Genomic DNA, 26,558 nt, shown 5'->3' with positions numbered 1-26,558 from the left:
CCTTACCTCCCCCCTGCCCCGGGCCCCCTTGCCCCAGCCCTGCACCCCCAGGTCCAACGTCCAGCCTCCCTGGCTTCCTAGAAATAAAAGACACATGTGCTGGCTCACCGACCCCCAGGAGCCGGGCAGCTGCTGCAGGGCGGGTGCTGTCCAGCCTCGCTCTGCACATCTGGGGGAAGGGAGGCCCTCGGCCATCCAGCCACGGGCCAGGGTGTGTGTCTTAGCGCCCAGGACCCGTCTCCTGTGTGGTCTCACTCAAGAGGTGGCTTTGGGACCTGTTGACCCACCCGCGAACCTTCTTCTCCCCCCCGCCCCACCCTTCCTCTCGCCCCCAGAACACAGATGACCTCTTGGTGGCCTCTGCTGAGTGTCCGAGTGACGACGAGGACCTGGAGGAGTGTGAGCCCAGTACTGGTGAGTGCCTTTCCCCCCTCCCCTGCCCCGGGCCCGGGTGACGCTGATGGGAGGGGGGCGACTGTCCCTGCCACCTGGCCCAAGCCCACAGGGCCTGCTGCCAGGCTGTCACTTGCCCTGATAGCTTCCTCTGCCTTCCTGCCATTCCCCTCCAGGTCCCTCCAATTGTCCCTCTGGCAAGGCCGTTTCTGGCCTTTTGGTACCCCAGCCCTCCGAGTTAGTGAGGTCCTTAGCTTGGGATCCTGGGGTTGAGGGCCAAGGAATGCTGGGAGGGAAAGAGGGGGACTTTTCCCCGAGAAAGATGAATAACTACAGCTCCCAGGAGTCTTTATGGGGTGCGAGCTGGGGGTGGGGTAGGAGGGGGAGCGCAGGCCTAGGAACTACAACTCCCATCAGCTCTTGAGTCCAGAACTACAACTCCCATCAGCTCTTGGGTCCAGAACTGCAACTCCCATCGGTCCCTGAGGCCTGATTTTCCCTGGGTCAGTAGTAGAGGAGACCTCTGCTGGATCCAGAACCCTCCTCATTCCCAGTCTCAGGGAGGTGGCCAGACACTCTGCCAGGCCGAGCTGGGGCAGTTATACCACACGGCAGCTCTGTGCCAGGCAGTGAGTGGGCTGGGGCGGGGCGGGCTAGGAGATGTGCCCCTAGCCAGACACGTGACCCCTGAGGAGCTTGGGACCTGAGGTCTGGTCTAGATTTCTAGAGGGGCAGTTGCTCTAACAGGAGAGCAGGTGCTGGGAGGAAAGGCTTCCCGGGGGTGGCATTCCAGGCCTCTGCTGGATCCTTCCAGCTGGAGAGCTGGGCTCGGCCCCAGCGAGAGACCAGGTTGGCAAAGCAAGGGTGGGCCTCGAGTGCCAACTGAGAAGTGCGGGGTATGGAGTGGCATAGTGGGTGCGAGGGCTGCTCAGCTGAGCAGATTGGGGGTGGCTGAGAGGAGCCAGGGGGAGGGAGGGCCTGAGGAGCTGAGGTCCTGGTGCTTACGCCTGGCAGCGGGAACGGAGGAAGGACTGAATGTGGCCAGATTTCCCAGGAAGGGATCGTGGGATCCGGTGGTGGCCTGGATGAGCTTGTGGGAACCTCATCCCTCGCTTGGGTTTCCAGAAACTTCTGGTTACCTTGCAGTGGGTAGCACCTGGGCTCTGGAGGTTGGGGCAGATGCCTGCGGGGTTGGCGACCGTGATGGGGTCAGGGGAGGGGGGCAGTCTCACTGGGGCATAGCTTGTGAATCCAGCCTGGCGGGGGGGCGGTCTGCCAGTCCCAGAGGAGACGCTCAAGCTGAGGGTAGGCTGCAACCATGGAAGGAGTGTGGGGAGAGCAAGAAACACCACGGAGCCTTGGGGCAGAGGCTCAGGTTCCAGAGACCAATGGCAGGGGGAGAGCCGGGGCACAGGCCCCCAGGCCCCACAGGCCAGAGCTGAAGAGCGTTGTTTGGTGGTCCGGGGCCCTGAGGCACGTGGGGGAGCTGCAGGCTGTTGGGCTGCAAAGGCCTCCCCATCCACAGCCGAGAGCTGGTGCTTTCTGGAACAGACGCCGTCCACTGCGGGGAGGCCCCTCTGCTGGTGGGGGGGGGGGCCATCTGGCTGCATCCCACTAGGCGATCTCAGCTCAGGGACGCACCTTCATGCTCTGCCGTTGCTTTGGGAGGTTCTGGGCATCTGGCAGCTTCCACGCAGCACTCTCCCCCTCAACCCTGCTTTACCTCCTCTACCCAGTCAGTTACTGGGGTTTCCCATATACGGAAGCAGCTCCCCTAGCCCGGACCTGCCGAAAGGGGCCGTGATGATCAGCTCCACGAGAGCCCTGGGATAGGACTCCGGGGACACAGGGCTGTGTGGGTCTTGAGAAAAGGGCACTTGGCCCCATCACATGTGTTTGCACGCATGTGCTCACTCTGGGGGGTGGGGGGGAGGGACTGTGGGATGAGAGGAGGGGTCTGCTCTCCCTGGACCCCGTGGAGAGGAGTGTGGGGCCACACGGCCACCGCGCAGGGACAGGCAGTGCATACTGGGCCACACCGGGGCCACACACTCCCCGAGGTTCGAACTTTCCAGCCGCCACCTGGAGTCTTGTCAGGGGCCTGGATGTGACGGAGGCTGAGTCGCTGAGTGCGTGCACCGGTTGGCCGAGCTCCCTTAGGCTGTGTTGGGACGAGGGAGTAAAGGGGAGCTGAGGTAGGCAGGTCGGCCGCCCTCCCTGGATCAGAGGGCCAAGCCCCTGAGGGGAGGGTGGAGGGTAGAGGAGGACTAGAAGCCGGGGGGGGGGGGGGGGGGGGGGGGGGGGGGGGGGGGGGGGGGGGGGGGGGGGGGGGGGGGGGGGGGGTGGGTGGTTAGGGAGAGGCTGGTGGACAGCCTGGCACCGGGCTTTGAAAATAAGGGCAGAGCGTACACGTAAGCCTCCAGAGGAGACCGACAGAAGCCAGAGGTTCTCCCCCAGGTGTGCGTGGCACGTGTGTGTATTTCCATACGCACACCCGTCCCATATGCTTCAGGTTGGAGTTTTATCCTGATGGGAGGCCAGGCAAAGACCAAGATGACTCCAGAGCCCTTCAGGCTGATCTAGACCATGCCACCCGCCCCATCTACCGAGAAAGGGGACTCCAGCCAGAGGCCCTCTTGTGCCCCGGGTGCAGGGAGGCTGTTCTCTAGCACAGGGCCGGGCCTCCTTGGGCTCCGAGGTCAGTGTTAGAGGAGGAGGCAGCCTGGCTAGAGACAGTGGCTACCCAGGGACCGACCCCAGGGACCCCAGGCCGTTGGCATCCCTCCCACCTGCCAGATCCTCCTCCCTGGGTCCAGATGTCAAGCCTGGGATCATCCCCACTCGCTTTCCACCCTTCCTCTCCGCTTGGGCCCCTTCCCAGACCCCAGGCCCCACTCCTCCTTCCCGTAGCTCGGTGAGATCATCGTCCAACATGGTTATTTCACGTGAGGTTGGCAAGCCAGTCAAAGAAGGGTATGGATTGATGGGCACCGTGTTTTCATTCTTTTGAGAGGGAGTGCCTTCAGCGGGGGCGTGCTCTGCATCGTGGGGAATGTGGCCCACCACCCCTCGCTGTCTTCGCCAGCCTGACCCGCACGTTAGGGTATGGTGCCCTGTGGGGATTTGAGTTTGCTCCCCTTGAGGCACCGAGGAAGGGCGCACACGGACTCAGATCCACAGCGGCACACGTTTACATGCGTGCACACGTGTCTGACCAGGGGCGCATGCACGTACATCCGTGCACATACACTTAGGGATCTACCGGCAAGCTCACGCACACCCACTTGCACAGGTGTGAATACGTTCAAACCTGGACGGTCACAGGCCGTTCGCGCCTCAGACCAAAGGAGGCGCACACACGCTTAGATCTAAAGAGACACACGTGTCGTCCGTAACACGCAGACACACGGCTACCGAGACCCACAGAAGCACAAACCCATACAGCCGCGTGTCACGGCTCCACCCAAGTCCACACTCATGTTCGGGCCTCCCGTGTCCTGCCAGTAAGTTCGCACAAACCCATACAGGTGCCTGGTCTTACAGAGACGCATGCGTATTCAGAGCGTGTTCAGCAAGTTCGCTTTCCCATCCGTGCGCTTGGGGCTCCCAAAACACCCACCTAGGCTTGGGCTCCCAGGTGCCACGCCACAGAGCCACGCCCGTGTGCACGCAGAAGGCACCTATGTGCTGAGACCCGCACGTGGGCACGTTCTCAGAGGTAGGCTGTGTGCACCCAGACCCAGGGGTCCACACACGTTCACACGGTTGTTTACGCCCGCACCTGCAGCCCTCCCATTGCCCCGTGAGAGGGGACCCTCAGAGCTCCACCTTAGCTCAGAGGCTCATACCCACGTGTTCAGAGGCACGCGCACACACGCGCACACACTCGGAGACACGTACATTCAGATTCACCCATGCTTGGAGACATACACATGGTCGGACCCTTCAGGGCATACACACTCGTACGGAGTCCTGCAGTGGTGTTTACACGCGCATGCACACACACACACACACACACACACACACACACGTCTACACTGGCCCGCACGGGCACCCACGGATACCGATGCCCTTACTCGTATGCTCAGATGTCCACATGAGCTGCTCACAGATGGGCTCGTATCCTCGGGCCGCACATACGTGTTCAGACCCAATAAAACGCATGCCTCTGTGTTCACACGCAGGTGAGCACATGCCGCTGTTCAGACCCCCGAGGACACACACATGCGCGAGCACTCAGATTCATGTAAGCCCCCCACGTGACTCAGACCCACAGACCCAGCTCGTGCGCTTACCCCGTGTAGGCACGACCCTTCGGAGGCTTTGCGCCCATGCATACGTACGGGAGACCCTCAGAGGCCGGATCCCACAGACGCGGGCACGCCCGCTCAGACCCACACATCTAGCTCAGAATTCACAGAAGCACAAATGAGCTCACATTCCAGAGTTTCTTAAGATAACACCAGTTGCCATGATAGATCACCTCCACAGCACCTGTGGTTTAATACCCAGAAATTTATTTCTCCTCTACAAGCCCTCGCCCAGGGCCTGGCCTTCCGTCTGGAAGCCACACGGTCCCCGCCAGGTGAGGTCCCGAGTTGCGGAAGGTGACCCACGGTGGGGTCACGCGCGGGTGGGTTCTACGGGCCAGGGTGGAGAGGGGCGCTCGTTGCTTGCGCCGATTCTGCCCGCGGCCATCCGGAGCTCAGTCTCCTGGCCCCGGCTCAGCTTCCAGGAAGGCTGGGAGGTACGGCCTTGCCGTGCCCCCGGGGAGGAAGCAGAAACAGATGCGGTGAGCAGACCAGCTAGCGATTTCTGTGTCCAGTGTGGCCCTCTGGGTCACCAACAGTCCATTTCACTCTTTCTCACACCCGCAGAGCACGCCTCCCCCCCCCCCCAAGGGAGACACCCTGAAGCCTCACCCCCTCAGGGCTGTCACCGCAAAGGGGAGGGTGTCTGGGAGATGGCGGCCCGCTTGGCTGGGTCCAGACTTGCTCCTGGGTGTCCACATGTGGTCTGGATCCCCGTGAACTAAAAGGGTAATCGATCTCACGGACCACACAGCTCAGCCCCGCCCCGAATCCAGTGGGCCAGAGTCAGCCATCACAGTAAAACCTGTCATGCAAAAAAAGAGAAGAGTGGAAACCCCCCCAAGACCCCTAGTTCTAAGCCTTGAGGAAATCCAGCCCCCCCTGCAGTGGGTGAGACTCCACCCCTGCGGTGGGGAACTTTCTTCCTTAACCCCCGTCCTCTACTGTCTTCGAGAAACTCCCTCTCCTTGGTTTGTGGCCCTGGTGCTGCCTCTGTGAAGGGCCTCCCAGTTCTTATCCTCCGTGGCCTCCTCGGAAGTGGGTGTTGGGAAAACGTCCTCCTTGGGGACTCGGCCCACTTCCTGCCCCTGCATATTTGGGGGCCCAGAGGTGGTTTCTCAGGCTCCAGCAGTCAAAGCGGCTGCCCTCAGAGTTCTTTCCCAGACACACTTGCGAAGCCCGTTTATTTCCGTGTTGCTCTGATCATGGGATCAGAGCCTGTCTCTTCATTTAGCGATGACGCTTCTGAAGGCCTTCGAAACAGCAGGTGGGGAGGCCACACCCTCCATCTGATCTGTGAGGCGAGGCCGAGGCCTCCTCGTGCAGGTAGACGTCTCACGGGGTCATTGTCCCTCACAGCCATCTTTGGTCTCTCTCGCGATTTGTAGTTTGGAAGCATCGGCTCTCTGGACGCTTGGCAAGCCCCGCGTTTCCGGGCTGTCTCTGTTGCCTTCGTCTCTGCTTGCAAGGCCCCCACTCACTCTTGCTAACTCAGTCTTCTTATGATGCATTACCGAAAGCCGAAAGGAAAAGGCGGCATCGTCACCCCAACTTTCCTGGCACGTTCCCTTGGGGCCTCAGCCTCCGCCGGCGCACGCTCTGCCCCGTAGGGCATCACAAGCAGAGGCTGGAACCCAATGTCCCGCATCGTACGCTGCTTCATCTTTCCAGCCCTTTCCCTGGCTTGTTACCTGAAGCCCACGGGTTTTGGGGGCACACAGGTCTGGTTCGGCATCCGTACTTGTGAAGGCAACATGTGTTTCTGTAACAGATAACCCCCAGATCTCAGTGGTTTCTTCCAGGGAAGCATCTCACTCAAGTGAAAGCCCACCAGGGGGCTTCCCCATCAGCAGGTGGCTCCGCCCCAAGGGGCGCTTTGGGAATCCAGCCTCCTTCCATCCCTGTAGCTCCTCCGTACTCAGCAGGCAGTTTGCGAGGTCCCTGGAAGGAGGGGAAAGGGCACGCACCCGCACCCGGGAGACTCATGGGCGGCTACTGGCAGCGGCCCCTGCTCAGTCATACGGCCACACCTACTTGTAAGGGGTGCTGGGAAATGTAGTCTTGCAGCCCAGGAGAAGGAGCCCATGAGTTTGGGGAAAGAGGCATTCACAGAGGCCTGCCTCCCACGCTGGGACCCACGGGGGCAGGCTCACGGGCTCGCAGTGGGGCATTCACGCATGCGCACAGGAGTTCAGACCCAGGCTCAGAAGCGGGTGGACCCAGGCACAGCCAGGGGCTCGCTTACACGCACACGTCTGTGCACATTCCCTGACGCTCACGTGCTCAGATCCGTTGAGGTTCGTGTGCACACGATGCCCAGGTGCACAGGAACAGACTCTGAGGGGTGCGTTCCTGCACACACACACACACACACACACACACACACACACACGATACGGCATCCGCTCTGACCTTGAATCCGCCTTGACGCTTGCCATTGGCTGCGCTGGTGTTTCCGAGTGGGGCGGGGCGCCATCTTCCAGGTCACTGCACGCAGTTGGGCACAGGTTGTTTTCTACTGGAACAGGTGAGTAAGGGCTGAAATCTAGCCAGCGCTCTCTGCTCACCAAGCTGCGTGTCCTGGTCCCTGGAGCAGGGCTGTGGCCTCCAGGAAGCCAGAGTACCTTTTTCTAATTGTGTAAAGAGAAGCTATTCGCCAAGTCGTGTGCGTGCAGGTCTGTGGCCACACTGAGGGGCTGCCTTTTTGCGGACCCACACGAAACGCCCTGTGGGCTAGTGGCTTTCTTGCCGTCACAGCCTGGGCAGGCACCCCGCGCTGGCGGACGGGGCCTCAGCCAGCCGATTGCTCAGTCTGTGACACCCAACCTCAGTGCTAGGTGCTCTTTTGGGAGTAGGCACGTCCTGCTGGGGTGGGAATGGGGTTCTTGGGTACATTTCCGGTCAGGAGTCGCTGTGCCCTGAAGGCAGAAAGGGCTCAGCTTGCTGGTCTCCTTGGCCAGAATGGAATTCTCTCTAGTAAGTGGGACTGACAGGTCCTGGCATTCAACTTAGGAGTTGGGTGGGGGGTGGGGGGCTTCTGTGATCCGTGCTCCTGTGAGTGTTTTTCCCAAGTGCTGTAGCAGCCTGAGGTGGGGGAGGGGCAGGAAGCTGCCTAGGGTCCTTCTCAGACTCCCGGGAGCACCCCATCCCAATGTACAGCCTTGTACAGCTGGACCCGGGGTCCCAGGCACCCCAAGTCTTCCTCAAACGCCCAGTGGGAAGGGGAGCCCCTGGTTGGACTTTCACAGTGAGGAGTCTTTGAGGGGTCCTCCCTTCCTCCAGAGCCTGCTAACTCCTCGCCAGGACAAGCTTGCTGGACCCTGGACCAGTGAACGACCCCAGGGAAACCCAGTGCCCTATGTTACATGCGGCTTGCCTGCCACAGAGCCAGTTCGGCTTTGATCAAATGTGGGGGAAGGAAGACAGCGCGGGGTCTTGACAGCGTGTTATCTTGTGGGGACAGCAGGAGCTGTGGGGTGAGGAGACGGAGGCTGGGGTGCAGGGCCATGAGAAGGGGGCACCGAGGAACAGTTGTGGTGGTGTGGAGGATGTGGGTGAGGGCGGGACACCCTCAGGAGACGCTGTCAAAGCCTTGGACAGAGAAGGGCCCAAGGAAAGCTCCCAGAGAAGCTGGGGACACAGGGACGGGGCTGAGACCCAGATATGGAGGCCAGGACACAGCTGGGGTTGAAGGGCAGGGGCGAGAGTCAAGGTGACCAGGCCTGGGAGGGCTCTGGAGCCTGGGAGACGCTGCACAGGGGGAACTGTACAGGCCGAACTCAGCAGTGCTGCTCTGTGTGGGTCAGGGGAGGAAGGGTGTTCAAAACCCAGTTGTTCTGGCCCGTGAGGGGCTCCCACCCCATCCCCAGATACCTAGCCTGGCCGGGCCCAGAGGAAGTGCCTGGTGAGTATTCCTCCCCTTCCCTTGGTCAAAACACGATGAGCCCCCGCACCAGACCCAGTGCTGGGTGCTAGGCCTTGAACCTTCCCTAGCAGTGAGCCCAAACCAGAGGCCTTCTTGGGAGAGGAGGTATTTGGCCGGACTCGAAGCACGAGTGAAATATTAGCAGGGGCGAGGTGTTCTGAACGGAAGGCAAAGGTCAGGAAGAGGGCCGGTGGTGTGGCCCAGCAGGGAGAGGAACTGTGCCGTGACGGGACACAGGCTGCCAGCCTCCCCCTAAGAGCTGGTTGCTGAATGTGCCCTTTACCCAGGGACCAGGGTGCTGGGCCATCCATGGTGGGTCCAGGGCTCAGGAGGGGATGGGGAGATCAATTATTCATCCATAGGCAGGAGGTCCACAAGAGCCAGACCTTGGCCTCACCCTGGGCCTGGAGCCCAACGCCCTAATTTTATAGATGAGGAAGCTGAGGCCCAGAGCGTGACAGAATTTTGTCCGTGGTCACACAGTAATTAATGACAGAACAGGTCTGTGGCCTCCCAGGTTAACAAGCCAAGAGTCAAATAGATTACTGCAGGCATGGGGAGGATGAATCAGGCCTTTCCAGGCTCCTTGTGAGAACTTGACCCTTCCCTGGTCTCTGAGAGCCACAGAAAGGACTGGAGAGTCCATTTGTTCACCTTGCCTGATGCAGACACCGAGTGACCTTGGGAAGTCCTCCCCACCCCGGGCCTCAGCATCCTCTTCCATAAAAAGCTAACTTTGGACGGTCCCAGCTCCACAGAACATGCTTGTCTGCTTTGGGCTCAGTTTTTCAGTGTGGCTGAGCCCCTGGAGGGCCAGGTGCCCTGGGGCTTCACAATGTGGGGTGCAGGTGAGCCCTGGCCCCGGGGGAGATGGGAGCCTGGTGGGAGGAGCAGCCTGGGGAGCTAGGCAAGGCTACGAGTTCAATGGCAAGATCTTGGCTGTGGCAGGCTAGGGTGGCCAAGGACAGCTCTGCCAGATTTTGTCGGAGCTTGGGATCGGAAGGATCAACAGACACAGAGGCTTAGGGAGCAGGAGCAGGAGAGCAGGCTTAGGGGCAGGGAGCAGGAGAAGAGACGCCAAGATGTGGCAGTGACACATGGCCGGGCGTGGCTGCAGTGGGGCAGGCAGGGCCTGGGAGTGGAGCCCCCGGGGTGCTTCCTCTGGAGGGGATAGGGGGCTTAGGGCCCGATCTGTGAAAACCACGCCCTGCAGAGACCAGGGAGAAGCACTCAGATGGGGGCAGGGCTTGGGTGTAGGACGAGCTAGAGAGGAAATCTCCAGCCCCAACCCGGCCCAGAGGTGTCCCTCTAAGAGGAGAGAGCCCTCCCAGACCTAGACCTAGACCTAGAGCCTCCTAGACCTAGACTCCAGCTGGATCTACCCCACACCAGTGGGATGCAGTATTTGCCAGAGGGGCAGTGGGCTGATGAGGGTTGTCAAGTTGTTGACCCCTGGGTCTGATGGGAATTGCAGTCTGTGCCCCACCCCTCCCCCGGCTCCAAGGGCTAATGGGAGTTGTAGTTCTCACCCTTTGGGGCTGATGGGAATTGCAGTTTATGCCCAGGGTACCACAGTTAATAGACCTAAGGGAGAAAGGGAGGAGACCTAATCACCACCCCCCAACCTTCCCGACTAGTCCCCCCCCCCCCACCCCGGGCCCTATATTAGCAAGTGCTTCCTTCCCAGATGGCTGTGTATGTATTTTCTTTTCTTTTTTTGCTTTCTTCTTCTTTCCGTTGTTTTATTATTGTTTTAAGAATAATAAGAGGGCCAGAGGCAGTCAAGCCCTGGTCAGGTCCTGGCGGCCCATGGGGGTTCTGGGGAGGGGGAGGGGGGAAGCCAGTGGGGGTCAGAGGTGGAGGGTGAAGAAAGAGGAAGTTGGGGAATTAGGGTTAGCGCAGGAGTCGTGTGTTCCTGTCCACCTCCCTCCCTCCCTCCATCCCTCCGTCCCTCCGTCCCCCCCTCCCCCCCCCCCCCCCCCCCCCCCCCCCCCCCCCCGCCGCCTTCCCACCTCCCTGCCTCCACAGGGCTTCTCACACCCTCTCCCAGAGTCCTATGGGACAAGACCCTCCTCCAGCCTGTCCCCTCCTTGCCCCACTCTTTCTCGTGGCCTTTGTCACCTCCCACCTCAGTTTTCTCTTCTTCCCATGGCCAGCCTGCAATTAACCTTCAAAGCTGCTTCCCGTGACCATCCCCCGCCTCAAGTCCTCTCACCCATGTATCCATTCCTCCATAGCTGCCAGTACCTCCCTTTCCCCCACGCCCTCCTTCCCACTGCTCCCTCCTTCCTCCCATGCTGTCACCAAGTGGTGGTAACGGTTTCCCCAAGCGAGCCTGCACCGTGCAGATCTTAGGTTTGTGTTTAACGAGGGGGAGAGGGCACAAGTGAGGGAGGCGAGAGAGCGTACAGGAGGAAGCAAGATGTCCAGAGGGAGAGAAGAGCGAGGGAGGGAGATACCAAACAGATAGACAGAAAACGTTGTACGGAAAAGTTGTTTTTTCTTATTTTTTCCGGGAGAACCCGCTTACACAGCTCTGTTTGTAATTTTTTTCTTCATGCTAAAATCACACGGCCTATTTGTTGATGTAAGTTGCCTGAATTCCGTGGTATGCTATCTTCTTTTTTAAAAAACAAAAGAAAAAAAAAAAAAAACAAAAGCAAAAAAAGAGAAAAATCTAGAAAAAAAAAAAAACCCTAAAAGATATTGTTGTTAGGTTTGTTTAAATGCTGCTCTTGTTATCTGTTTTTAAGCCTTAAACCAGTAGAGTTTTTTTTTTTTTTCCGTTTCTTTTCGATTTCCTTTCCTTTCTGTTCCTTTTGGTTTCTTAAGACAAACAAAAGACCAAAACCCAGTGAGCCGCAGAGCCCGTGCGTGGGGTGCCCAGGGCATCCGAGCCGCTGCCCGCTTAAAGCGCAGCGCGCCGGCAGGCTGGCGGGCGGGCCCAGCCCGCTCTAGTCTCCGCCAAAGCCAATTGGAACCGATTTGGGTGTGTGAGGCTGTTGTTTCTCTCTCTGTGCCAGCCGCCTGCGCCCTGGGCCCTCGCTGACACCCTCTCTTCTCTCTTCTCTCTCTTGTTCTAGGAGGAGAGTTAATATTGCCCATTATCACGGAGGACTCCTTAGACCCCCCTCCCGTGGCCACCCGATCCCCCTTCGTGCCCCCACCCCCCACCTTCTATCCCTTCCTCACGGGCGTGGGCGCCACCCAAGACACCTTGCCCCCACCCGCGGCCCGCCGCCCGCCCGCCGGGGGCCCGTGCCAGGCCGAGCAGGACGACAGCGACTGCGAAGAGCCCATCGAGGCCTCGGGCTTTGCGTCCGGGGAGGTCTTTGACTCCAGCCTCCCCCCCACGGACGACGAGGACTTTTACACCACCTTTCCCCTGGTCACGGACCGCACCACCCTCCTCTCACCCCGCAAACCCGCTCCCCGGCCCCACCTCAGGACAGATGGGGCCACGGGCGCCCCCGGGGTGCTGCTGGCCCCCTCCGCCCCGGCCCCCAACCTGCCCGCGGGCAAAATGAACCACCGAGACCCGCTGCAGCCCCTGCTGGAGAACCCGCCCCTGGGGCCTGGGGCCCCCACGTCCTTCGAGCCGCGGAGGCCCCCGCCCCTGCGCCCGGGCGTGACCTCCGCCCCCGGCTTCCCCCATCTGCCCACAGCCAACCCCACGGGGCCCGGGGAGCGGGGCCCGCCCGGCGCGGTGGAGGTGATCCGGGAGTCCAGCAGCACCACGGGCATGGTGGTGGGCATCGTGGCGGCCGCGGCGCTCTGTATCCTCATCCTCCTCTACGCCATGTACAAGTACCGCAACCGCGACGAGGGCTCCTACCAGGTGGACCAGAGCCGGAACTACATCAGTAACTCGGCCCAGAGCAATGGGGCAGTGGTCAAAGAGAAGGCCCCGGCCGCTCCCAAGACGCCCAGCAAGGCCAAGAAGAACAAAGACAAGGAGTACTACGTGTGAGCCCCGGCACCGCGCCCCACTGCCAGCTGCCCCTCCCGGGACCGCCCCGGGAGGCGGGTGCGGCCCTCTCCCCGCCGGGGGCTCTGGGGACCCGCTCCCTGGCTGCCTCAGACTTCTCTCACGAAGAGGAAACGCAAAAAAAAAAAAAAAAAAAAAAAAAAAAAAAAAAAGAAAGAAAAGAAAAAGAGGGAAGAAAGAAAGAAAAAAAGAAAGAAGGAAAAAAGAAAAACAGAAAAGGAAACCCCGTGCTCGTCCCCTTCCTCCTGCCGTCGGGTGCGGCGGCACCGTCAGTCCCGGGGGCTGTCTGTCCCTCTCAGCCCTGCGCCTGCCGGGCAGGGCACGTGCTCACAGCCCTGGGTTGATTTATTTTTTTAAGGGGGGGGTAGTTTTATTTTGGTGGGGTTGGGCGGGAAGGAAGGCTGGGGGTTTTGTAAAGTGTCCACTCCTCGTCCTGTTTAATTTCCCGCAATTTTTCTTCTGCCCTCTGTCCCTCCTGCCTTCCTTCTCCTCCCAAGCCCTCCGGCCCCCATCCCAGGCTTGCTGTGTCTCTCTGTCCCCACCCTCCCTCTCTCCACTTCTTTTCTCGTGTGTCTGGTTTCTCCCTTCCTTTCCTACCGTTGGGTTTCCAGAGTCGGTGGGAGAAGGGCGGGCGGGTGGGCCGAGCGGCCCAGCGTGGGGGGGCGGGGCGGGGCGGGGCAGTGGGAGTTGCCCCGAGCGCCCCGACTCCGCCCACCAGGAGGAGGCGCTTGCCTGGTGCCGCCCAGGGAAGGGGCTCGGGCCGCCGAAGGCCTGTTCTGTTGTGTGCCGCCGGGCGACGTGCATTGATGGGGAAGCTGCTGGAGGAGCAGGGGTGGGGGGCGGGTGGGAGGGGAAAGGCAAATGCAGATATATATTAAAGACAAATAATCTAGATACCGCGAGCAGCAGCCTGTGGCACCCGTGGGGCGCGGGCACCAGGGAAGAGAGAGAGCGAGGCATCGCCCGCTGACTGCTGGGGTCACTTCTCTGCCCACGGGCTCCCTGCTCCCCCAGTTTTTTTTCTCTCTTTGTTAACAAATGTGTCTGAGTCTTGGAAAACACCCCAACCCCGGAAATGTGTGGGAAAAGAAAACAAAAACTTTCCAAATCCAACGGTCCTGTGCAGTTTTTTTCCGGGTGGGTACCGTTGGGACATCGGTCCTGGCTCTGGCCTGGGGTCTGGGCCCGAATTGCGGCCCATGAGAGCTGGTAAGTAGCCTCCAAAGATTTGGGCCGAGCATGGCTTTGGGCTCCTGGGGGGCGGCTTGTCTTTGTCTCACCCCCATGTCCCTCCTGGCCCCAGGATCGGCCCAGGTAAGCAGCTGGTCTGTGGTCTTGGCTGAGCCCACCCACCTGAGCTCTGGAGGTGATCAAATCACCAAGAGGCAAGAGCATCGTGTTGCCCCCTAGTGGCCACAACGGGCCCACGCCTCTGGGGGCTGCTGGGGTCTTGCTACAGCCCTTGGGGAAGGTGGTGGTGTTCCTGGGTGGCCAGGGCTCCAGGGGCTGAGTGCACATTTGCCCCCAGTTCCGCTCAACTCCAGGGTCTCTGCTTTTTCTGCATCTCTAGGGATTTGGAACCTAATCTCTGCCGCCCCGCCTACCCATCCCCTCCCGGGCCCCGGTCTACACTGCCCCAGTCTACGCTGCTCGTGGGCTGACTGTGGGCAGCTCCTGCAGCTGTAGGTAGAAGTAGAGCTTCATCCTAGGGCGTTTGCTCCTTCATGGAGACACTGAGCAAGCCCACGGTCCCAAACACGCGGAGAGATGGGTCTGGATTTGAAACTCTTAGGTGAGGGTTAGGTGCCAGCGTCCTCAGGAGAGAGGAGGGTGGATGGTCTTCCTCTCCCAGGTGGCAGTTTGGGATCGCCATGCCGCTGGGCACGTGAGCCCTGACTCAGCCGTGCTTCTGTCACTCAGGTCTCCTCCACTTTCTGCTTGGTGGATCTTGCTCCCCTCTCTTGGTTCTGCTCTCTTGTGCCCTTGGCTCACCATCGCCCTGGGCCACTTGAAGCTGCTCCCATCCACAGGTGGCTCTGTTGCTGGCCAGCCCATTCTTGTGACATTTTCCAGTTCGCAAGTCTGGTCCATGTTTAGGCCTGGACATCTGCCAGGTCTTTGGGCTTGATGTCCACAGGAACCTCACCTCCTCGTCCTTCCTTCCATCCTGGGATGAAGCTTTTTTGTTTCAGGATCCTCCTTACCCTGGGGTGTGCCCCCAGGGGCCTTTGAGAGCCCTGCCCCAGAGTCCTGTCACTGGTGGGAGAGCGGGTTCTCCAGGAGCTGCTGTGGATTTCCATAGACCAGGCCTCTCCTTGCCCTCCTGAACCAGCCATCTGGGGGGAGGCATGGGCCCTGCTTCTGCCCAGCTGCTTACAGCCTAGGAGCCTGAGGTCAGCTGTAACCCCCTGTGGAAGCCTGGGGGGAGGCCCTGACTTGGGGTGGTCTGGCCAGGACATCCTGTCCCTGTGCTGGCCGTGGCCTTGCGCTCACGTCTTCCGCTACTGTTCTGTTTGCCCGAGGGATGGAAATTTATCTCAGGTTCCTCCGCCCCATCGTCACTGGCCAAAGAAAACCAATAGAGGCAGGCAGGAGTTCCTCGGTGTCAAGAAGGGAACGTTCTTCTTCCAGAAGTTTCTAGAAATTCTATTTGTCTATTCCAGAAATTCTAAATTCCTATTCCAGAATTTCTAGAAATTCATTCTTATTCTAGAAATTTCTAGAATGGCCCTGAACAGCCTGTCAGAGTAGGGGGCCAGAAAGAGGGACAGTGGAGGAGTTGGAAGGATGGGTCCCAGTCCTGCTCATTGCCATGGGGGTGTAGGACTGGGTGTTTTCTTCTCTTTGTAAGGAGACTAAGAGCTCCTTGTCACTCAAGGGGTTGGTTGTGAGTCAATCTACCATTGACTCAGTTTACCTGTCTGTAAGATATGGTCACTTCAGTCTCAGCTCCTTCGTCTGGGCATCTGATGTTGAACCTATCACCTGGGCCTGAGCTGAGGTCCTTTGGAGTCTGGCTGGCCTGGCATTGACCCTCAGGAGTGTCCAAACAGCATCTGGGGGTGACCGAAATTCCAGGAACCTCGCTCATTGACAGTTGGTTCTATCAGGGAAGTGCCAGGAGATTCCACCTGGGGAGGAGCAAGGACCGAGCTGGGGAAGAAGCTCAAGGTGGAGTCTAGCTGATCCCTTTGACCTTGAAGACCTGCCCTACCACCCAAACCCCCGGTGGAGGGAACACAAGGTCAGCCAGTCCTGGCACTCTTCTGGAAGGACATCCCTTTCCTGGAGGTGGATATGGAGCCGAAGGAGCCTGCGTTGCCCTCCCCACACACCCTCTGGGAGAGCTGCAGTCCTGGCTGGAGACAGGAGGATGGCCAAAGTGGGTCTGAAGCCACTTTCCTGTCCCCACTGCTTGAGGCCTCTACTTCCATGGGGCAAATGAGACTGTGAGACTGTTGACCACTTCCTTCCCATGCCCGGTTTCCTGGGCTCTTCCCTTGCGGGTGTCCCTGCAGCCTCGGGGGGCAGGTGCTCCCTGTGGTGAGCAGTAAATTGGGGGCTCCCAAGTGAAGACCGCTTGAGTGGAGCACCCATCTAGAAGGCAGGCCTGGGACCGCTGTGAAGGGAGACCCCTCTCCCTTTGCAGGGCACCCACTCTGCCACGGGGATGACGCTCACCCCCTGCTGCCCAGAGGGGCCGGGTCCTGGACCCTCCCAGCTTCCAGATCCTGTTGAGTGAGGGGAGACATGTTGGAAGCAGGTCAGCCCCGGGTCCTAGAAGACCGTGACCGCCTGGAAGGGCCAGGAGCAAGGCTGCTCTGAACGTGGGCAGAGGGACAGCTCTGACCACTTGGTGAACTGGAGGACACCCTAGCGGGGAGGAGGAGCCATCTCTCACCAGTCCTGGGTTCTCTCTTCTGGAAGCTTCTGGACACCAGCGGGTCCCCAGAATCCTGAGCAACGGTAAGGAAGTAGCTGGAGCTCAGCCGGGCAGCAGGCAGACAGGACGGAAAGTTCAGGGCAAGCTGGGACAACCTTGCCTTTGGGCATCTTAACAAACGTGATCCCCACCCCTGTCCCCTTTGTCCTTGTGTGTGTGTGTGTGTGGGGGGGGTTCTTCACTGAGGGGTGGCCACAGGCAGAAGGCTAAAAGACACGATCCCCCCCTAAAGAGGCCCGAGGCTATGCTGACAAGACCAGGCCAGGGAGTGCTCCTGTCTCCCAGCGGTCTCGAGGCCTGAGGGCAGGCTGGGGGTGTCGTAGCCAGGGTTGGGCTCTGGAGACCGGGGCCTGACTCTTGATTCCGTCCCTCCTAGCTGCCCGTCATGGGCAATCAGTTTCTCCAAGCCTTACTTTCCCATCTGTAAAATGGGGCATCTTCCTCGAAGGGCTCGGGAAGAGATGAGATGATGCCACGAGATGCCCAGGACGGTGCCTAGCCCACAACACAGGCAGGAAAGGGCAGATAGGCTGGCCTGGGAAAGGGCCAGCCCCCAGAGGAGCTCCCCAGAACTCTCCTCTGCCCCACCCCCACCTGTGGCTCTTCACTGGAGTCAGGGAGGGGCAGTCATTTGATCCTTTATTCACTCTTTTGTCGCCTTCCCCCCAACGCCCCTCCTGCCAGGCTTTGTGTGGGGGCCGGGTCAGATCAGGGGGCAAGGGGGCCACTCCAACCCTCTGGGAACTCATAGCTGGCAGGGTGGGAGACAGGTGCGTGGCTGTGGGTAAGGGTTTCGCTATGGCCTCAGGCTGCACCCCTGGAAGGAGGCGGTTGCCCTCAGTCTGGGAGGCTGAAGAGGAGTTTGGTAGGTAGAGAAGGGGCGAGGCAGGATTGGTCCCGTGGCTGGAGTGTGCAGAGGGGTGACCGGGGGCCAGAGCTGCCCTTTGGGTACAACTGAGGAGCTGAGACTTGTGCGGAGATCTCGGGGTAGTGCGATGAGTTTGGGACGTTTTGACCTTGGATGACGGTGGCCTCCAAGCTCGGTGGGGGGGAGGGCTGTGGGGGCAGGGGGGAACAGTGGACAGCTGGGGGCCGTGAGCAGCGAGGAGGGGAGCACGGGGTAGACAGGGTCCTGCCGGTCCTTGATCGTTTTCGAAGTCACAAGGGAGGGTCCGGTGGGGTGCTTGGGGCCGCCCCTGGACCCTCTGGAGATGGTGGCCTTTGTCATCCTGCCTTCTCCAAAGGAGAGAGGGTGCTTCTCCCAATGTCCCATCGCAGAATGCCCGGGAGCTTAAAAGTGTGTGGATTTCAGGACAGTGCGCCCTGGGGGGCTGTGTGTCGCTTTCATCACTGCCCTGTTCAGACGTGAAAGACAAGAGGGGTGTGGCTCGTGCATGCAGAGTGACCTCTGACCCCTGAACTGGGTCCCTCCTGAGGTCTCAGGAGGTACCACTGCCCTGCTCTTGGGGGCCCAGGAATGGGCACGTGCTGGGAAGCGGGGGGGGGGGGCAGTGACAGCCTGCCAGCCATCTAGGGGCTTTCGTGGTAGAATTTGGGGCCTGTGAGCACCCCTCCTCCCCCAGCAACGCCCATCACACCCTCGGCCCGTCCTTAACAAACGACTACACTCTCCCTTCCCCTCGATGCCTCTGAAGGTGGCCCCGAGGGTGGCCCAGCCTCCGGCCCAGAGCAGGAGACAAAGTCCACACTGTCAGCCAGGAGCCCCGGCCCTTGGTCTCCCCTCTCCCAAAGATGTGCTGTTTGACTCTGGGCCAATCCCGTCCCTTTCTGTGCCTCTGCTTCTCTCTCTGCCCAGTGACGGGGTGGGGGCGGGGGGCAGGGGGGAAGCGGAGAGGGCGGGCCCCGGGCCGAGCTCACTCACTGGTTCTGCACATCTTGAACCGTGTCGGGCAGCGGCAGGCTCTGTGTCTCCGGCAGCAACAATGCAGCCAAGCCGCTCAGCACCGGCACCGCCCCGTAGACCAGCAGCGGCAGTGAGCGGCCGTGTGCACCCAGCAGCCGCACCAGAGGCCCCAGGATAGCTCCGGCGCGGGCTGCCATCTGGCCCAGGCCCACCGCTGTCATCCTGCAGCCCCGGAAACACCCGTGAGGGCCTCCCAGCCCGGCCCAGCCCCACTCTGTCCAGGGAGGCACAGTGGTTGGGGCGGGGGGCAGAATGCACCTGCTCAGCCCTGAGACCACATGGGAGGGGGATGGCGGCGGGAACATCCGGGGCTGGGGAAGGCCACCCCCACCCTGCCCTCGCAGCCCAGGGTGACCCCTTCTTCGGGCCCGGGCACAGCCTCACCTGAGCACGGTGGGGAAGAGCTCACCAGTGTAGATGCTGACGCAGGTGAAGGCGGCCCCCAGGCCCCCGAGCCCCAGCACGGCCAGGGATGAACGCAGGGCCCCCAACTCTGTGGACAGGGAAGGGGGTAGCGAGCTTGGTGGCGGGGCTCCGAGGTCAGATGGGGGCCAGACTTCTCCCTGACCTCCCAAATGTCTATGACTCCCCTCCATCTGGGTGTCCCCACAACGCACACACGCACCACATCCTAGGTGACACCGTGGTTCCGTTCGCTGCCCCCCAAACTGCTGCCCAACCCGATAACCCTGAGCCAGACCCTGGGAGTCCTCCTTGGCCCCCTGCTCCCTCCCCTCCCCCTGCATGATGCCACCCCCTCCACTCCATCCCTGTTCCTGCTGCCTGGGGCGGGCCGTCACCATCTGTCCCAGATGCCCCAGCAGCCTCCTTCCCCACTGGGCCCCTGCTCTAGACCAGCACACTCTGAGGAGGGGGCAGGGACCCCTGTCCCTGGCTCAGCACCCCGAGGTAGGGAAGCCTCTGGCCGCTCACCGTGGGGCACCAGCATGTTGGACAAGACGCAGAGCCCCGCCAGCACCAGGGACGCCACCTGAGTGGACCTGCGGCCCAGGCGGTTCAGCAGCACCAGGGTGCCGATCTTGGCCGGGATGTCCACGACCCCAATGAGGACCTGGAGCAGGAAGATGTCGCTGCCGAGGGCCTGCAGGTCTAGGGCCAGGCCGTAGAAGGTGAAGCCGAAGGCGAACCTGCAGGCGGGGCGGGGCGGGTGGGGTCAGGCTGGGGTGGGGGCTGCTCCTTTGCTGGTCGGTCCTCAGACCCGCCTCCAGCCTCCCCCTGCAGGCTCTGCGTAGTGGAGGGCTGGTCTCTGTGCGCCACCTGGCCCCAGGCCTCCCCCTCCCCCGGTGCCACCCCTCGGTAGGTTTGGCCAATGGGAGCCGCTGGTGAGGGGCTGGAGGTGCAGGGGGTGGGGTGGGGGAGAGGCCAGGGTTTGCCTCCCTCCCTCCCTCTGGGTGTCCTGTGTCCTGTCCTGTGTCCTTGCTGGGTGAGACTGGCTCCCCGGGCTCTGATAATACTGGGGTGGGTGTGCCTTCTCCCCTCGCTTATTCTCGAACGGCCTCCTCGGCCTGCTGGGCAGCTCAGCTCTCCCAGCGCCTTTGCTGTGAATCTTCCTCCTTAGGGGTCTCTGCCATCCCCTCTCCCCGGCCTGACCCCACCTGGCCTTGGCTGCTTCCTTTGGGAGCCTGACTGCTAGCAGGGGAGTGGGGGGGGGGCGGTGGGGAATGGAATGCTTCAGGCCTGGTCCTGGAGGCGGGAGCAAGAGGAGAGTCCGTAGAGGTCCCCTGCCTGGATGCCAGTCAGGGCCTGACCCCAGGTTCCCGGCTGCCCAAGGCAGGCCCGAGGCAGAGGCTGGGGCCCCGGGGGGTGAAGGGGCCTCTACCAGCACAGAGTGGAGACACAGGTCCGGAGGCCCAGTCCGGGTGTGCAAAGCAGGGCAGCCGGGCTGGCAGGAGCCTGGCTCGCACTCAGCTCCTCCCGCATGGCTGACAGCAAGGCCTGCAGGGACGGGGTGGGGCGGGGCGGGAGGGGAGTCACTGTCAGCATTGGGAGCACCGGGCAGGTCCTCCTCCTTGAGACCCTCACCCTCCCAGGGGCCTGTGCAGGGGCAGGGAGAGAGTCTGAGGGCTGAGCCCTGGGGGAGCGCCCCGCCCTGCCCCGCCCCGCCTCACCTCTGCAGTCAGTGTGTCCTCCACTGCCCTCTTCCCGTTGATGGCAGCCACCTTCTGTAGCTCCCGCAGGCCCTGCTCCAGCTTGCCCTTGATGAGGAGCCATCGGGCAGACTCCGCCAGCCACCTGCAGGGGGTCAAGGGCGGAGGGTGGGTGGGTGCGGCCTGTGGCCCCAGGCTACGTGAGCCTTACTGCCCTTCTGTCTCCCTCTGCCCAGGGGGGTGGCCTCACTGGTGCCCATAGGCCCCAGGCTCAGGGACGCCACACCACCTGACGCCCTCCTTCCCCCGCAGGCCACCTTTTCTGCCTTTTTCCTTCTCTTCCTCAGACTGGGGTTGGGAGTCCATATCCTCCCCTTCCGGCCTCCCTCCCGACCCTGTGGCCCTTCCCTGGCGCCCCCGGGAAGCAGGCCTGGGTGAGCCTGTGTGCAGTGAGGACCGTAGTCTTGCAAGCCCGCCACAAGCCGCAAGCCCACTGGGGTCCCCCACCTCTCCCCAGGGAGGCCAGGCACCTGCCCGATGTCACATCCGTGGCCTTCCTGTTCACCCCCGAGGCTGCGCCTTCCTGCCCGAGCTGGCTCCTCCCCAGCTTCCCACCCAACCGGGGGCTCAGGCCTGGGGCAGGGTCTTTGGTCCTGGCATCGCCAGCCCCCTCCACCTGCACCCAGGCAGCCACCAATTCCTGTCACCACCAGCCGCTTGCACCCGACCCGCCCCCTGCCCTTGTCTCGCCTGTGGCCCGGTCGCCCACGTCAGGACAACACTTGCTGTCTCCTGGATGCCAGCTGGCCCCACGCATCCCGGCTCCACACCCCGATGCCAGGGCCCAGCTCCTGACCCTAACCTTGCCCCCACACCCCTCGACGTCGGCCCAGATCCCTTGCGCTGGCCCAGCCCACCGAGGCCCCTGCCACGCCCACCATTCCACCCTGGCTCCTGGCTCCAGGCCTCTGCTCAGGCAGGCCCCCCAGCCAGGCACGCTTTCCCCTGGGAGCAGCAGCCAGGCGTGGGGTCACCTGCTCCACATGCATGGGGCCCGAAGGTCCTCCCGGGTTAGAACAGGGGAGAGAAGGGGGGCTCGAGGCATACTTTTGAGGTAGAGTTGACAAGATCCAGTGACCTGCTGGACTTAGGGTGGGGCGGGGAGGTCAGTGAGGGACAGGGAGGTGACGTGGTGTCTCTAACCCTGGGACCCGGCGGATGGGGGCTGCTATCCCCCCCCACCCTTGCTGGGGAAGCCTTGGGAAAGAGCAGGTGTGAGAAGATGTTCACGTTTGTGAAGCCGAGACATCAGTCATGGCGATGTCACACGGAGGGTTGGAAACGGGAGGCTGGAGTCTGGGGAGGGGCAGGTCTGGAGAGAGGATTCGGGGTTTGCAGCATGTGGCACAGGGGACACAGGTTAGGTCCCCCGGGAGAGGGCACCCCTCCTCCGATTCAGGGGCCAAGAACAGTGGGAGCAGAGCCGGGGCACCAGGGCCGTCGTGGGTGAAGCCTGGTGGTCGGGCGGGTTCGAGGAGACGGGGAGGGGGGTGGGGCCGGCACAGGCAGACAACCTGTCATGGAGAGAAATGGGTTTTGAAGAGAAGCAGAGAAGCTGGTGGGAGTTCGCGGGCCATGGGCTCCCGCCCTCAGATGGTCCCCCTCTTATTCGTCAAGCCATCACGTGTGGGGTGTCTTGCCAGCTCCCCGCGGGGCAGTGCTCCTGTTTCGCTGTCGTCAGCCCCGCATCAGCCAGTGCCCTGCCCCTGGTGGGCACCCGGTAGCTGTTTGCTGAAGTCATGACGTGGTGGGTGACGCACGATTGTGGGCACGTGCACGGCACCTGGGTGGGCACGTCTGTCAGGAAAAGTGAGGTTCTACCCCGTGAGCCAGCGTCAGCCTCAGAGAGCCAGGAAGGGGGCCCCGGAATCTGCATCGTTGACCCTTGCCCTCTACCCTCCAGCCTCCGCTCCGTTGGTCCCGGGGGTCAAACGGCCATCCCGGAAAGCCACCCGTCAGCTGGAATGGCTTCCTCTCAGAGCCAGTGCAGGAAGCGTGACTGTCTCCTGCTCTGCAGAGTGACTGCAAATTAGCTGCTCAGGGCTCCATTCTAAGAGCGTTTCTGCTCCAATCAGTGGGGCTTGGAGAGATCTGTGAAGTCAGCCCTCCTCCCGGTGCCAGTGCCCCGTCCTCCCCTGGGCTTCTGCTGGACTTCTTTCTGCAGGGGCCACGATGGCCAACCAAAAACCCAGAGTTGCTGGGTCTGTGTGTGAATGAGCCGGGCTCAGCCCTGTCCCAAAGGACATCCATTCATCCACTTACCCCTCCAGCCACCTGTTCAGCTCAGCTCAGCTCAGCTCATTTCTTGCCCACCACCTATTATCTATTGCCTATTATTACCTGTTATCTATTATCTATCTACCTAGATTATCCATCCATCCATCCATGTATCCATCCATTATATCTATCGTATCTATCATCTATCTATCTATCTATCTATCATCTATCTATATTATCCATCCATCCATTCATCCATCCATCCATCCATCCATCCATTATATCTATCATATCTATCTATCTATCTATCTATCTATCCATATCATCTATCCATCCATCCATCCATCCATCCATCCATCTATCATATCTATCATCTATCTATCTATCTATCTATCTATATCATCTATCCATCCATCCATCCATCCATCCATCCATTATATCTATCATATCTATCTATCTATCTATCTATCTATCTATCATCTATCTATATTATCCATCCATCCATCCATCCATCCATCGATCTATCTATCCATCCATCCATTCATCCATCCATCCATCCATCCATCCATTATATCTATCATATCTATCTATCTATCTATCTACCTATCTATCTATCCATATCATCTATCCATCCATCCATCCATCCATCCATCTATCATATCTATCATCTATCTATCTATCTATCTATCTATCTATCTATCTATATCATCTATCCATCCATCCATCCATCGATCCATCCATCCATCCATTATATCTATCATATCTATCATCTATCTATCTATCTATCTATCTATCTATATCATCTATCCATCCATCCACCCATCCATCCATCCATCCATCCATGGATCCATCCATCCATCCATCCATCCATTATATCTATCATATCTATCTATCTATCTATCTATCTATCTATCATCTATCTATATCATCTATCCATCCATCCATCCATCGATCCATCCATCCATCCATCCATCCATCCATCCATCCATTATATCTATCATATCTATCTATCTATCTATCTATCTATCTATCTATTTATCATCTATCTATATCATCTATCCATCCATCCACCCATCCATCCATCCATCCATCCATCCATCCATCTATCCAGATATCCATCCAACAGATATTTCCCATACACCTACTATGTCCCAGGAGTTTGGCAAGAGCCATGCCTGATTTATTTCAGGGCAGCACAGACACTTCCTAACTTCTCTAATATGTCAGCCCTGTGTGGGGGGCTGGGGGTCCCCTCTGACCACTGGGTCTTGGTCCCTGCTTTTTAGTAAAATGTCAGTACATAAGGCTGACTGGGGCCGTGTCCTAGGAGCAGTGTGTGTGTGTGTATGTGTGTGTGTGTGTGTGTTGTATTTGTGTCTCACCCCTCAGCCTGGCCTAGTGCCTCGGCTCAGAAAATGTGCCCAGAGGCACACATGCCAAGGCAAGCAAGGAGTCAAGAGGGAAAAGGCCTAGAGATGATGGGAAGGAAGAGGGGAGGGGGGAGGATGAGTGCAGGGGGAGGAGGCACCGGGAGGAACAAGGAAGGGAGAAGCGTCTCCGGCCCTGGAGCCCCAGTCCGGGGTGGGTGAGCACCGTGGACCTGTGGCCGCCAGCTGTGCTGGGCCCGTGGCTCCCCTCTGGCTGGGCTCCCTTGGCCTCCTGCACCCCTGGTCCCTGCCCCCAGGGTGGAGGGTAGGCAGGGACTTCTCTGAGGACAGGGGACGGCACCCACCAGGAATACACAAAGCAGAGGAAGAAGGGGGCGGAGACCACCAGCTGCAGCAGGGCCCAATCACGCACACCGTAGGCCACTGTGGCCATCAGGACCTGGCCGAAGCTGAAGCCCAGGGAGTTCAAAGTCATCACCAAGGCTCGGGCACGCGTGGACGTCCACTCCATCACTGCAAGGAGACCTCAAGGGTCAGCCTGGGAGCCCACACGAGCCTCCCTCGCCTGGCCCGGGTCAGGTGACCTACGGAGAGTGCAAGTGTTCATCATGACGCCCGCCACGGCCAAGGCCACCAGGAAGCGAAACAGACAGTACACCGGGAAGGTGGGGGCGAAGGCGGCCGCCGTGCCCGACACGGCCATCTGAAGGTAGTTCCAGGTCAGCACCAGCCTGCGCCCAAACCTGCGGGCACACAAACGGGCAGGCGGTGGCCGGGTCCACGGGGCGCCACGGCACCGGCCACGGGGGTCTGAGCAGAGGTCACGGTGACTCTTGGGTCCAGACCCGAGTTATCCCCCCCTCACGAAAGGCTTGTAGGCCCAGGTGGCAGCCCCGGGCAGAGAATGAGCTCCCCGTCAGCAGGAGCGCTCAACAACAGCTTTTAACGGTTTTAGGCAGATTTTAGCGGTAAGCGTTTTGTAGGAGTGACGACCCTCTACAACCCCAGAAACAAAGGCCTCGAGAGGGTACAGGGCTTCCTCAGTGGCAGAGCCAGAAGGCGTCAGGGGAGAGACACATGGAGATGGGAGCACAGAGGCGTGAGGGAAAAGGGGGCTTCTAGAACTGGGGGGGGGGGGGTACTCACCTGTCGGAGACTTGGCCAAACACCGCAGCTCCCATGAGGATCCCCGACAGGTAGATGGACTGGGCCATGGGCTTCAGGGCGTGGGAGTCGCACACAAGGTCCCACTGGCGGGAGAGGAGTGGGGAGCTGAGCCCAGACAAGCAGGGGTGGAGGCGTAGGATGGGAAGGCCTGAGGGAACCAGGCGTGGGTGGATGGCCCGGTGACCTCTAGGGTGGTGGGGCAGGGCTAAGCCTCCCCACATCACCCTCTGGTCCAGGGTCAAGTTCTCTCTGGCCTCATCTCTCCCCTGCCTCCCCCGGTTTGCAACGCCAGCCGGAGTTGGCGTCACCTCCCGATTCCCCCGGGGCCGCTCCCTTCTGCAGAGAGAGGCCCCTTCCCCTGGCCGGGGTGGGGGGCTCCTCCCACTCGCCCGCGTTTGCCTGATGCCTCCCCCCCCGGGGTCTGAGAACTGGGGTCACGGTGGAGGGAGCTGCCTGTGTCACAGCTAATCAGGGGCAGCGGGGCTGGCCTGGCGGTCACGGGCAGCACCCACTCTTCCAGGAGCCAGGGGCCAGTGTCTGTCTGTAGGCTGAGTCCTGCCGCCCACTCCCCTGTAGGGCAGGTGCTGGAGGAGGGCACCGGTGGCGAGTGAGGAGGCTTGCAGAGGGCAGGTCCCTCCCAGGACTGGGCCGTGCTGAGCCCAGTCAAGTGTGAGCTCTGCCCTTGGCCTCTAAAGTGCCAGGACTTGGGGAGGGTGTCAGGGGAGGCCCTTACCTTGGCCACGATGGTGGAGGTGAAGGTGCTGCGGTCGTAGACCCAGCCGTCCACGCACGGCTCCGTGGCGGCCTCGCTCCAGTTGGTGGCCGTGCCGTTGGGGTCCAGGAGCTGCCACTGGGGTTGGCGGAAGCGGCGACACCGGTGGGGCTCGTGGTTGGGGCCCGGGGGGATGGAGACGGTCAGGAGGTCCTTGGGGCCCAGGGCCCCGGGGACACCGGCCTGGGCGGTGCTGTTGTCCAGGAGGGGCACCCAGCAGCGGTGGCTGGGCACGGCGGCCGAGAAGTTCTCCATCATGCTCTGAGTGGTGAGCCACATGATAGGGACCACCAGAGCCACCATCTGGAGAACCTGGAACCTGCCCAGGCCACCCACTTGGTCCAGGAGCTCAGAAAACGCCAT

At 60.7% G+C, this 26,558-nt stretch overlaps 2 protein-coding genes across 4 annotated transcripts in view; one reads left to right on the top strand and one right to left on the bottom strand.

Moving 5' to 3' along the window:
* The window catches only part of NRXN2 (neurexin 2), a 79,973-nt gene extending 67,246 nt beyond the window's left edge, over positions 1 to 12,727 (top strand). The window contains exons 18-19 of the mRNA XM_042905340.1: positions 336 to 414; positions 11,712 to 12,727. Coding sequence (XP_042761274.1) covers positions 336 to 414; positions 11,712 to 12,598 — 966 coding nt within the window. The 3' untranslated portion in view covers positions 12,599 to 12,727. The remainder of the gene's footprint in view (positions 1 to 335; positions 415 to 11,711) is intronic.
* A 4,915-nt stretch (positions 12,728 to 17,642) lies between these two features.
* Positions 17,643 to 26,558, bottom strand: SLC22A12 (solute carrier family 22 member 12). 3 transcript variants are annotated; one of them, XM_042906489.1, is made up of 10 exons: positions 26,157 to 26,558; positions 25,403 to 25,506; positions 24,845 to 24,999; positions 24,601 to 24,769; positions 20,613 to 20,736; positions 20,324 to 20,439; positions 19,417 to 19,631; positions 18,868 to 18,976; positions 18,442 to 18,645; positions 17,643 to 17,914 (listed from the first exon to the last, which is right to left on the bottom strand). In XM_042906489.1, exons 1-10 carry the CDS (start codon positions 26,556 to 26,558, stop codon positions 17,851 to 17,853), a joined length of 1,662 nt encoding a protein of 553 aa, XP_042762423.1. In that variant the 3' UTR covers positions 17,643 to 17,850. The 3 variants fall into 3 exon arrangements, with proteins under 3 accessions (XP_042762423.1, XP_042762424.1, XP_042762425.1); XM_042906490.1 differs by having other exon boundaries at positions 24,947 to 24,999; XM_042906491.1 differs by lacking the exons at positions 24,601 to 24,769; positions 24,845 to 24,999.

Source organism: Panthera leo, chromosome D1, assembly GCF_018350215.1.
Source record: "Panthera leo isolate Ple1 chromosome D1, P.leo_Ple1_pat1.1, whole genome shotgun sequence".
Taxonomy (NCBI): Eukaryota; Metazoa; Chordata; class Mammalia; order Carnivora; family Felidae; genus Panthera; species Panthera leo.
Note: the sequence above shows the minus strand (reverse complement) of the source record. Positions and strands in the feature narration are given on the sequence as shown.

Bases quoted from the DNA above. Each gene is read 5' to 3' on its own strand.
- SLC22A12 (XM_042906489.1), bottom strand. From the start codon at position 26,558: ATGGCGTTTTCTGAGCTCCTGGACCAAGTGGGTGGCCTGGGCAGGTTC. The intron at 25,000-25,402 runs GTGAGTACCCCC...GTGTGCCCGCAG, and splicing joins TTTGGCCAAGTCTCCGACAG to GTTTGGGCGCAGGCTGGTGC. The intron at 18,646-18,867 runs GTGAGGCTGTGC...CCGGGGCTGCAG, and splicing joins CTCTTCCCCACCGTGCTCAG to GATGACAGCGGTGGGCCTGG.